Source organism: Hakea prostrata, chromosome 1 (assembly GCF_041222555.1).
Source record: "Hakea prostrata isolate BN-2017 chromosome 1, UWA_Hpros_2, whole genome shotgun sequence".
Classification (NCBI taxonomy): Eukaryota; Viridiplantae; Streptophyta; class Magnoliopsida; order Proteales; family Proteaceae; genus Hakea; species Hakea prostrata.
The window spans coordinates 41,085,214-41,098,226 of record NC_142600.1 but is presented as its reverse complement, the minus strand read 5'-3'; the positions used below and the strand labels follow the sequence as shown (position 1 = coordinate 41,098,226).

General features: G+C 39.7%; 1 protein-coding gene across 3 annotated transcripts in view; it reads right to left on the bottom strand.

Annotated features, from left to right (window-relative positions):
- Positions 1-451: 451 nt before the first annotated feature.
- LOC149028966 (TMV resistance protein N-like) overlaps positions 452-13,013 on the bottom strand; it is a 30,148-nt gene continuing 17,586 nt past the window's right edge. The window contains exons 2-5 of one of the 3 annotated variants that reach the window (XR_016170703.1): positions 5,326-6,427; positions 4,858-5,136; positions 2,330-4,776; positions 452-1,669 (exon numbers count right to left, since the gene is read on the bottom strand). Coding sequence is in view for 1 of the 3 variants with exons in the window: in XM_089139740.1 (XP_088995866.1) it covers positions 2,464-4,776; positions 4,858-5,136; positions 5,326-6,427 (3,694 nt within the window). In the remaining 2 variants the exon portion in view is untranslated. Of the gene's footprint in view, positions 1,670-1,842; positions 4,777-4,857; positions 5,137-5,325; positions 6,428-13,013 lie in introns of those variants that run through there. The other 2 variants (XR_016170705.1, XM_089139740.1) reach the window with 2 other exon arrangements.

Sequence of the window (13,013 nt, the reverse complement as noted above, 5' to 3'; positions counted from 1 at the left end):
GTGGGTTTACCGGCTCTCGTCCTACTAACACACTGATGGAGCAAAATCTTCAATTGACAAATTCAGTGGGTGACATTTTCACTGACCCTAACACTTATAAACGCTTGATTGATTGACTAATATATCTAACTATTACTCGGCCTAACATTGTGTATGCCGTGAACATTCTCAATCAATTTATGCACCTACCACCTCAACCTCATTTAAATGATGCTCATCAACTTCTACGTTATCTTAAGGCTACCCCCGGTCAACGCTTGTTTTATTTCTGCTGATGCAACACTTCAACCTCAAGCATATTGTGATTCCGATTGGACCATTTGTCCAATGACACATTGATCCACAACTAACTATCGTGTCTTCATTAGGTCTAGCCTTGTTTTATGGAAGACAAAAAGCAACATATAGTATCTCGTTCTTCAGCTAAGGCTAAATATCGAGCAATAACAATTGCCACATGTGAACTCATTTGATTATCTTATCTATTACATGACATTGAATTGCTTGTCTCCATCTAATTATTTTACATTATGACAATCAAGCAGCTCTCCTCACTGCAAACCCTATCTTCCATTAGCATACAAAGCACATCGAGATTAACTGTCATGTTGTACAAGAGAAGCTCTAACAGGGTTTATTCAACGGGTCAAAATTGTCACGACTCAATAAATCTTTAATATTTTTACTAAATCACTTAGCATAAACACTTTGATCAACTTATATTCAAATTGGACGTTCGAAATCTGCATGATCCAACTTGAGGGGCAATCTTAGCATGACAATTCACATAATTAATCTATCATTAATCCACCATATTTGCTCCCTCCAATCTGCTAGCAAATTGATTGATAGTCAAAAGATCATTTATGTTGAATAGCTGATTAATTGAATTTACATCTTTCTAATTGATTGTAGATGTCTTCTTTATACATTTTATTTTAGGTAAACATTTGTTGTGTATCTTATATATATACCTCTTAAGGCATTGCAATAAACTATGCCAATTTACAACCAAATATGCAAGTTTAGCACAATCACCCAGAACTCACTAATCACTGACCGTTTGTCAGTCTTCTAAAAAAGAATTTCACAAATGTGGGATATTTGCAAAAAAAAAAGAAACAAATAAACATCTTCAATAGAAAGAAGCAACAGGATGTAACCTATTACAGTCCTGATCAAGGCTTATTGCCATGCACTGCACTTCTTTATTGAACCTTTCTCTTGATCCAACATGCAACAGGAAAATTTGACAAATTTGTTAAATGCACGCTTTCTCAGACACAGCACTATGGATTTCACAAAAAAAATGGTTACCAAATTCACTTAAGAAACCAACGTAAACCCATCCATTAAGTCCTTAACTAAACCAATCTCAAATACAGCAAAGCATTGATCATATCAAATGTAAAAATAAACCATACAAATTCAACCAGATAACCTCCAATATTTTGGCAAGTCATGGCTAGGTCTCGTACAATGCTGCCGGACCACCTGCCGAAACAATGATGAAAGAAAACAAAACAAAACAAAACAAGTGATCATAATCAAAATGCAACATATTTTAACCGGCGCTTGAAAAGAAACAGTACCAAACCTGGATGATGGACTGCGAGGAGCAGCTAGAGATTCATCAGAGGAATCCACTGAATATTAATTGATTTTGGCTCTGAGACAATGAAGAACGAAATAGTCCAGCATTAAATCAGAACAACCAATTGAACATTTATATTGACATGATATAATTACTATTTTTTTTCTTTTTTTCCAAGAGATGAGAAGACTTATGAACAGAGCTTATACTTAATTAGAATGTTAATCTTTCACATATTTGTTCAGATCTCAAAAAAAAAAAAAAAAAAAAAAAAAATCAAGCCAAAACGTGTCTTCTATGGATGCCTTAGGTTCCTAAGATTTTGTAGCCACATTTCCCAGAACTCAACTGTCTGCATGGTTATCGAATGAATGGTGACTGTGGAATGAGTGTGAAGGTGAATAATAGTTTGTGCCACTGATTCAAGAGAAGGAGGGAAGTGTTTTGGGAGGGAGATGAGCTGCTTTTGGAAGGAAGCCAAAATAACCAGTGCCAGTCGGCCTTTCCCAATATGCTTCTATAATAAATATCCACCTGCTGGAGTAGTTTTGATGCTGTTAAGAAAAGAGATGGCTTCAGGGGGATTCATTTAACAATACCCATTGTTGAGAAGATGGAGAAAGTTCGGCCATGCTAATAATAATAATGCAATGAGAAGGCAACGATGTTGAATTATTATTGGAAGGCAGAGGAGTGCAGTTGTAGAGAAAATAAACGTTCAAAAAGTGAGAATACCTGTGAAGATCCAGGATGTCGATCTGCAATGGATGGACTTTCGTACTCCTAAAATCTTCATTCAAATGGCCAGAGACTCGTCACTGATCAATAGCTGATTAGCCAAAGGAAAGTCATCCTTACTGATCTCAACTTCATGGCAGCCCCCTTTCACACCATGAGCATGAGCTCTCATTAGAATCAGGGAGTACTAATGTTCTCAGTTTCCCAAGGTGGGACAAATCCGGCAGTTCCATGGATATGCACCCCTGAACATTCAATACCTCTAAGGATTTCAATCCGTAAGCACCTTGAATCTTGGTTAACTTGGTGCACCGGACAGCTAATAGATACTTCAATTCCTTTAACTTAAACAGAGATGGTAATGTTTCAATGGAAATACACCCACAGATATTCAACTTTTCTAAGCATTCCAATCTGTCTAGACCTTGAATCCCAGTAAGCCTCTCGCAAAATTCAGCTGATAGAACCTGCAGCTTCTTTAACTTCGATAGACAAGGTAATGTTTCAAGAGAAATGCACCCATTGATATTCAGTTCCACCAAGGATTCCAATCTGTCTACACCTTGAATCTCAGTTAACTTCTGGCAATGCATGGCTGATAGAAACTTCAACTTCTTTAAGGTTGATAGAGATGGTAATGATTCAATAGAATTGCACCAACTGATATTCAAATTCTCTAGACATTCCAATCCATCTGCACCTTGGATCCCATTAAACTTCTTGCAGCGGATTGCTGATAGAATCCTCAACTTCTTCAGATTTGACAGACATGGTAATCTTTTAAGAGAAACGCACCCAGTGAGATTAAGTTCCACTAAAGATTCCAATCCATCTAAACCTTCAATCTCAGTTAAAAACTTGCACTCAGTAGCTGATAGAATACTCAAATTCTTTAAATTTGACAGACATGGTAATGACTTAATAGAATTGCACCCATGGATATTCAGCTTCTCTAAGCATTCAAATGCATCAGCACCTCGAATTCCGATCAACTTTTTGCAGTCAATAGCTGAGAGAATTTTCAAGTTCTCTGAGTTGGTGACATGACTTGATAATATTACAATTGAAGTGCACTTCTCTATACAAAAGACTTCTAAACTTTGAAACCAAACATCTCCCAGAATGTAAACTAACTTCTCACAGTTATAAATTCTTAATACCGTTAGTTTTTCTGGAGGCCTTATCTTCTTCAATAATGGGCAGTTTGTTATATACAGTTCTGCCAGGTTAACACATCTCTCAAGGCCCTGAATCTCAGCTAACTCTTTGCAGAATTGGATTTCCAAGTAAGCAACATTTCTCAAGTCTGACAAATCAGGAATTTTTTTTAAATGACGGCAACTCCTTATAATCAACTTTTTCAGGGAGTACAATCCCTCAAGGCCTTCAATCTCAGCTAAGGATACATTACAGAACTCCAAGTAACTCAATAATTTCGAGTGCTGTAGTTTGGGCAATTTTTTCAACGACCAACAGTAATTTATGTTGAACGTCTGTAAGGAATCTAGTCCGTCAAGACTTTCAATTCTTTCTAGACTGGAGCAACTGTTAAGACATAATGCTGCTAACTTTTTCATGTCTGAGAAACCTGATATTTCTCTCAGATTTCCACATTTATAAGCCATCAGGCTCCTCAGACCTGAGGGAAGTTGTGGGATGCACTGAAGGCGGCGGCATCTTCTTATACTGAGTGACTCCAGCCTTGTAAGAGCAGTAATTGGAGTTGGAATCTCCACCAAATTCTTACAAGCATCAAGGCACAATACCTCCAAGTTTGTAAGCTGTGACAGTGCTGGAAGCGACGTTATTTTGCATTTGGAAGCATACAAATATTTCAAACTCGAAGGAAGCTCTGGAAGTGATTGAAGTTCACGACATGACTTTATAGAAAGTATTTGGAGCTTTGAAAGGCTAGAAATGGTTGCTGGCAGGGTTTGAAACTTGTTTCCCCCTAACCTCAAATCTTCCAGTGAAGACAGTCTCCCAATTTCATGAGGAATCCCTCCTTGCTGGATTTTGCAAGATTCAGCACTTAAAATCTTGAGGTTTCTCAGATTACATATTGAATTGGCTAACCTGCTAACTTCAGAATGGTCAATGAGAAGCTCGGTCAAAGCCTCCAAGTGGATGAATGTTTCTGGCAACCGATGGATTCTTTTCTTTTTCTTGGGTAAAAGCAACTGGTTGATTCCTGTATATCTAATGTCTAGTGTTTTGAGAGAGCTCAATTGATAAGTTCTGGCTGGGAGATACTTGAGCCTCCAGCAGCCATACAAGTTCAACATGACTAACCTCTTAAGAAGACCAATTGAAGGGTCAATTTTAGCCAAATTTTCACAGCCTTGAAAATGCAATTCCTCCAAAAGAAGATTTGCTGAAAAGTCTGGAGTTTTGGATAATCCATTGCACCAAGACAGATTTACAACTTTTAGACTTTTGGCCACCTGCATGACAAAACAACTTCTTTCAGATATTAATTGATGTTTAAAGGATTCTAGAAATAAAAGAGCAAGTTCTTATGAGACCTTGATATGGTTCCAGCCCATCCAACATTCTGTGAGGTCAGTGTATGACAGATCTAGAACAGCCAATTTCATGGGATTGGTTGGAGTAAATTGTATGGAGCAAAATCTGAGACTAAGCCATCTCAGTTCTGAAAAAGAAGGTTTGAATTCTCCAGTAACCACTGCATTATTGATTTGAAGTAATCTTAGTTGAGTCAAGTTTGCGAATCCTTCAGTCATCACACATTGACTATTTTCATAAAGCATGTCAATATAGAATCCTATAACTTGCTCAGTTCCCTGCAGAACAAAAAGACTTAAATTAGCACAAAATATGTATTAATTGGTCTGAAAAATAAAAGGTCGCATGAATAGACAGGAATCAGAGAGAATCAGGAGCAGCCAACTCTTCTGATCCTATCAGAATCTTAGTAATCTGCTTCTGATTCCTAGGCCAATGCTATGAGGATTAGCTTATAGAATACAAACCTTTTTAGTATACAATACTTCCAAGGCTTCCGTATGAAACCACAACCTACTACGTTCCCCAGGCTTCATATAATTTTCTTGACGAACAATTTCCCTTCCAAGGTCCCGAAGTTGATTGTGCATCCATAATTCATTTTTTTCACCAATCTTTACCAATGACTTTAGTCTAAGATCTTCAATTCTAGCTTCAGAGGAAAAGCCACAGGCCTGCCATATGTAACACACCAGATCCTTATCCATTCCAATGAAAAAGCATGCAATATCAAGAAACATCTGTTTCTCCTCAAAACTTAAACCATCATAGCATATTCTTAACTTCTTCACCACTTTTTCATTTGCAATTCTTTCAAGCCGCTCCACTGTTTCTTTCCATACTGATTCACTTTTGCCAAATAAATATGTACCTATAACCTCAAGAGCCAAAGGAAGTCCATTAATAGTTTTAACCACTCTTTCTGAGAGACCCAAAAATTGTTCTGAAGGTTGGTCCATCTTGAAGGCAATTCTGCTGAAAAGTAGAAGAGATTGATCAGGATTCATTTCATTCGGCTCATACGTATTGTCTTTTTCAAGACAATTTAAGACTTGCTTGTCCCTGGTTGTTATAATGATCCTACTTCCATTACCAAACCAGTTACTGTTCCCAATTATCACATTTAAGTCAGTATTATCACCTACATCATCAAGGACAATAAGAACTTTCTTATTTGATAATCTTCTCCCTATCATTTTCATTCCATCATCGATGCTTGTAATGTTTGGATTCTCTATGTTTAAGATTGTTTTGAGAATCTGATTTTGCACATAGACAGCTCCAGACCTCTCAAAAATGTCTTGAGTATTCAGTATAAAGCAGCATCCATCAAACTTATGATACACTGCATTGTACACACACCTGGAAATTTCTGTCTTACCAATTCCGACAAAGCCATGGATTCCCACAATTTGTACATCATCCGATCCCATTTTCAACATTTTTATCATTTTTTCTACATGAGAGTGGATTCCCACCAGGTTGTTAGAAACAGTCAAGAGACCGAGACCATTTCTTAATTCACTCCAAACTTTTTGGACAATTATTTGCACTAACTTCCCTTCATACCTGCACAAATCAAATAAGAGCTTTACTGGAAAATAAATAAATAAGAACGAATAGCTGTGATAGGTAATGAATTGAAAAAAAAGTCATTAGAATAGAGATGGAAGAATCATAAGTCGATTAGTTTAAAACGATAGATAAACAAAGTATACTGGTTATATTTTATTACATTTTTCTCAGGAAGATTTTCGATGTCACCCCCAGGGTTAACCCCTGAAATTAATGCCACCCCAAAACAAATCTGTTGAGAATTGAGCAGCCTTGGTGCCCAAGTAATTGACTTTCTATTTTAGAGAAGAATACTTGATGCACAAGTCAGAGTTAGGGGTTGCGTGGTGTGCAAGTTATTGAAGTCACTTTGAAGTTCTGAAGTTTCCTATTTAGTTACTTTCTATTTCCAGATTAGTTTCTATTTTCTAGTTCTTTCCTTTTCTGGACAGATTTTTCTAGGAAATCTAGTCTGTCCTTTTTTGGTTACTTGTCCACCAAGTATTCTTCTCCAAAAATAGAAACTCAATTCTCAACAAAATCAAAATATTAGTCAAACCCCTCACCCTTAGTTTTGTAAGAGGGAAAAGGAACCTGCAAGCTTATCCAATTTTGGAAAATGGCGAGGCGATCGCCTCGCCATTGGAAAATGAACCTGCCAGCTTCATGGCTGTTCCATTTTTTTCTGTGTAAGCTAAAAAGCCCTGTTGAAACCTTCCACTGCAACCACTCACCAGCACACATACGACACACCTGTTCCTGCTGCACTGTATTATCTCTTTAGTTAAAATTTAAAAATGGTAAGAATGCCTCATTCCAACAAAACCATCTTTCTTAATTTGAAGATGACGAAGCACAAGCAAGCAAAGGAGAGTTCTTTCTCATTCCCACAGAAACAAGTGATTAAGCCCAACATAGTTTATGCTGATACCCATATATTTATATGTGGCAGACCCCTGTAATTTCAGGAGCTCAATACAGATGCTTACAAGGAAGATATCAAATTCTATCCAAACTTTCTACTCCAGCAATAGCAACATCTCTATGGTTTCATCATCAACAAAGGAAATTGCTCATGATCTGAAGATAGAGCTCCAGTGACCTCTCTAAAACATCAATACTCCGTACGGATTTTCTTTTAGTCATCCTTTTGAGTATGGTTTGTTCTTCTTTTACCATGTTCTAATTTTAATGTACCTTGATTCTTCTATAGGCAATCTCTGTCGGTGACCCAAGCCCCAGTTCTTTCTGGAAACTTGCGATACCAAATATGTTATGAACCTGCTTCTGATTCAAAAAGGAATTTTAGAGGGTTTGGGACAGCAAGTAAGAAGATAGGGATTAGAGGAAGGAAACGAATTGCAGAGAAGGAAAATAGTGGTTCGGGGATAATTCTTTTTATGCCTTATCTTGCAATCAAAGTGCTCTTTTACAGTGATCTTACACAACCATTAGGAATTCCTTACTACCCTAACATCCCCAATCACTCCCTTTCCATGACATGCTAACATTCGTAAGAAAAAGTTAAAATGCAAACAGAGGGAACATTCTTATTGTATGTAATCCTGCAAAAAGGAGGTTGCTTTGCAGCTCTAGATGAACATCATGGAGCAGGTTCAGTTGAAGCTTCCTCATGCATAATGTGCTCCCCTTCCACCATGGCATCCTGCGTGACATCTCCCTTGTGCAGGATTGTATCATTGCCAGCCTCTCACAAACCAACCTTGTCGTCAAGGTTGAAGGTAGGGAACCTATGTCTGAGGTCACTAACATCAACCAAGATGCCTCCAGGGCAGACCTTCCCACTGCACAAGTGCTCAGTGGATGACTTGGTTCTGTTGACGCAAATTGCAAAAATTCAAAATGGCTGCTGGGATTTGCTCCTCAGGGGTAAAATTCTGCCACCAGTGATGGATTTGGCACAGCCATGCATGGTTTGAGATCCTACACCTGAAACACCGGATGTATCTGAGAAGTTGCCGGCAAAGCTAGTCAGTAGGCGACCTTACCAATTCACTCAGTCACTAGGTAAGGGCCAAAATACCTCTTGGACAGCTTCTGAGTAAGCTGGCGAGCAACAGAAGTTTGGCAGCGAGGTCAGAATCTAACATAAACCCAATCTCCTTTAGAATACTTCCTATCTGTCCCTTGACGGTTTGCCATTGTTTTCATACAATCCCTAGTTTGATGCATGCTCTGTTCCAGTCCGTCAAGCACAGTGTCTTTGGTCTTCAATTCTTGGTCCACTGCTTTGATTGGGGAAGAACCTGGAAGGTACCTGACGATATAGTTGGAGTTTGCCAACCATATAACGCCTGAGAAGGGGTCACCACTATTGCCAAGTGATAAGAGGTGTTATACCATAACTCTACCCAACCAAGATGTCGAGCCCACTGAGTAGGTTATTTTGCAACAGAACTCCTCAAATACATTTCTAAACACCGGTTTGCAGATGATAAGAGGTGCTCATTGACAAAGTAGTACCCTGCAACCCATGAAGATCCTTCCAAAACAAACTGAGGTAGATGGGATCTCTGTCACTGACTATGGATCTTGGTAGTTTATAGAGTTTCAAAATCTTAGTGGCAAAGACTTCAGGGACGCGATGACTAGTGAACCCCGGTGGAAATGGACTGAAATGTGCATATTTCTACAACCTTCCACCACTACCATTATTGTCGTCTTCCCCTTGGACAGTGGTAAGCCAGTTATGAAATCTAGAGATATGTCCTCCCAGACATGGTTTGGTACAAGCAACGGTTGCAATAACCCACAGGGCTCGATTGAAGAGATTTAACCTGCTGGCATGTGTGACACTCCTCCACAAATCACTTAATATATTGTGTCCTTTCGTTTCAGAAGACGTTAGCCACAAGTCGCTTCATGTGCGGAGGTGTCCGGCATGGCCTTCATGAGGCAACAAGTGATACTTATAGAGAAATCACCCTTTCATGGTGGAATTAGCACTAAGCACCACTCGGTTTCAGTGAAAGAGGATTCCATCTCGAAACATATACCCCTACAACATTCTTATCTCTTTTCAAGCGTCGATTGAAGTTTGAGGAGTTCATCCAATTCCTCATTCTCTTGCCAGAGCTCATCAAGGAAATCAAAAATAGTGGTCACCCACAGGCCACATCATCACTGTAGAGTCTACCTCTAGCACCCATGACAGTGTGTCAACGGGATTGTTATCGTGGCTCGACTTGTAGCAAATCTCAAATGAAAACCCTAACAATTCATCAACCATCTCTATTGGTCAAGGGTTTGTATTACCTAAGTGGCTAACTCTGTGAGACCTTTGATGGTGAGAATGAGGAACTTCCCCCCCCAAGAGATACTATCTCCATCTCACAACAGCTTACATTATAGCAAACATTTCTCTAGTATAAGTTGACACCAATTGCATTGTTGGTGAAGTTTACGGCTTACATTATAGCAAACATTTCTCTAGTATAAGTTGACACCTATTGCATTGTTGGTGAAAGTTTACGGCTGAAATAGCTAGAGGGTGCCCCTCTTGTGATAACATGGCACCGACTCTAATGCCAGAAGCATTTGCTACAATGATGAATGATTTTGTGAAATCAGGTAGGGCCAATCCCTGTGCCAATGTTATTGCCATTTGGAGTCGACTGGAATGCATATGAAGCTTCCCTTATCCATTCATATCCCCCTTTTCAAAGTAGGTTAGTAAGTGGAGCAACTAGATTAGAGCAAACCGGCAATAGTATCCGGTTTGACCAAGAAACCCCCTTATCTCCTTAATATTTCTAGGTATGGACCAATTCAAAACAAAATTGATCTTATTTGGGTCAATAGACAACCCTTGGGGTGATACTATATGGCTTAGATACTCAATTTCCCTTTCTTCAAAAATGCATTTGGACCTTTTAGCAAATCATTGGTGGGCCTGAAGTGTAGTTAGAACTAAATGCAAATGGTTGTGCTCAGCTTTTGTACCACTATATATCAATATTCAATAAATCATCAAAAAAGACCAATACATACCTCCAAAGGAACAGCTTGAAGATGTTGATCATCATAGACTGAAGCATGGACCTGGCATTGGTATGCCCAAAAGGCATTATGAGGAACTCGCAATGGTCTTCATGAGTCCTGAAAGCAATCTTCCTATGTCTCCTCCCCACACCCATGGTGATAACCCAATCTTAAGTCAATCTGGAGAAGAAATGGGCTCCATGCAACTCATCGAATAGTTCGTCTATGGTTGGGATTCGAAAACGACCTATAAAGGTAATGGCGTTGAGGGCTCAGTAGTCCACACAAAAACGCCAAGTGCCATCTCATTTCTTTACTAGCAACACGAGAGAGGAAAAAGGGCTAGTGCTACTTCAAATGGTTCCGTTTGCCAACATCTCAGCCACTTGCCCTTCTATCTCTATTTTTTGGAAATGAGGATGCCTATAAGGCCTCACATTGACAGGTTCAAAACCCTCTTGAAGATGGATGTGCTGATCTTGTTGGCGTTTTGGGGGTAGACATTTGATTCTTGGAAAACTGGGCTAAAGGATTCAAAAAGGTTTTGAAGTTCTGAGCTCTCTTCTATAAATGGCCATTGCCTTCTTCTTCTTCTAACTTGATCTTAAATAGGCCTGCATAGGTATGGGCCTCTAACCCATGGTAGTTCAACTGAGTTGATGAGTGAGTTAAGTTGCCATTTATCTTGACTCGCCGAGTTCCCTCATTAAATTGAAGCCTCATATTTTGGTAGTCAAACAGAACTGGTCCTAGCCCAACCAACCACTGTACCCCTAGTATCAAGTTGGCCCCAAAAATTGAAAGAACGAATGCATCAACTGAGAGTGTGTAACCCCATATTAGCAGCATTGTTCAAATAACCCCCTCACATTGCAACCGGTTATAGTCGTCGACGAGCACTATCATGTGTGGTGCATCTTCAATTGCCAAACCGAGACTCTATACCACCCTACTTTACAGAAAAGTTGTGTGTGCTTCCTCCGTCCACAAGAACCTGAATCTCCCTTCCCGCAACCTTTCTACCGAAGCCCATGGCAGTCAATGTGACTAACCCCATCATCGCATTGTAGAAAAGTTCTATTGTTACTTCTTGAATAGCATCAAGAGGTTTTGTGGGTTCTAACTCTGCACCAAATGCCTTCACTTGTGGTTTTAATTCGTCTCCCTTATACTCGAGCAAAAATAACTGCCATGACTTGCAGCGATGCCCCCAAGTGAATTTTTCATTGCAATTATAGCATAGTCCTTTTTCTCTCCTCTATTGCATCTCAACCGGAGAACATCTAGATTGGAATGGTTGGTGTAGCCAAATTACTTGCAATAGGGCTCACTATTTGTGTTGGCAAGAGAGGAGGATGTGTTGAAATGGGTATTGCTCGCAGAGGGGGACGTCTCATCTCCTATAATTTGGTTTCCTATAACTGCGCCAACCCTCAGTGGGTTGGAAGGCCTTGATTTCATTCCTAATCTCTGTCTCCAGTCCTGATATGAAACAACTTACCAAGAAAGAGGTTGGCAAATTTGATATACAATTGGCAAGCGCCTCAAATCTCCCCTGATGCTAAGCAAAGGTAGAGGTCTGACCAGCTTGGCCAACACCACTTAGGGGTCGTCAAAAAGCAAAAGGTCCAAAACGAACTTCTAGAGCTCAAAAGAATGTCGTCCAGGTAGTGAATGGTTTGGATTTATGCATCCATTGAAACCACGCTAAGCCTAGTCTACCCAGGTGAAAAGATGAGACCATTATGTGTTGATCATCAGGAGAATGATGCTAATCAAAGAACCCTTTGGCCTTGAAGACCCAACCAATGGGAACTCCATCAAATCTAGGGAGTCAAGTTTCATGGTCCGCATCAGAATGCCTCCGCTAGCCATTGCCAAAGGTGTTGTAAACGATGCCCTTACTCGTGGTGAAGCTTCCAATGTGGGACGAGATGGGGTGCTTTGCAAGTCACCCATCCATTGCAATGAGATGGATCACTAATTAAGACAGAATCTCCTTTTGCTCGTTCACCGGTTCCCTAAGCAAGACAATCGCCGCTCCTTGCTCAATTGCGTTCGCCCCTAGCTGTTTCACCACTTCGTCCAATTGCCTAAGTAAAGTGTTCTCTGCCATGAGCGACTATGGCAGGTCAGACCAAATATTACAAACCTGCTTCTGATTCAAAGAGAAATTTTAGAAGGATGGGGACAGCAAGTAAGAAGACAGGGATTAGACGAAGGAGAAGAATTGTAGAGGAGGAAAACATAAGTTGGGGATAATTCTTTTTGTGCCTTCTCTGATATTCACAGTGCTCTTTCATAGTTATCTTACAAAACTGTTAGGATTCCATGCTACCCTAACATCCCAGATCACCCCCTTTCTATGACATGCTAGCATTTGTAAAGAAGAAGGTAAAAAGCAAACAAACAGATGGAACATTCTTATTGAACCTAATCCTGCAAACAGGAGGATTGCTTTGCAGCTCTGGATGAATGTCGCGGAGCAGGTTCGGCTGGAGCTTCCTCACGCGTAATGTGCTCTCCCTTCCACCATGGTGTCTTCCGTGGCATCTCCCTTATGCAGGATCATATCAAAATACAACATACCTGAAACTAG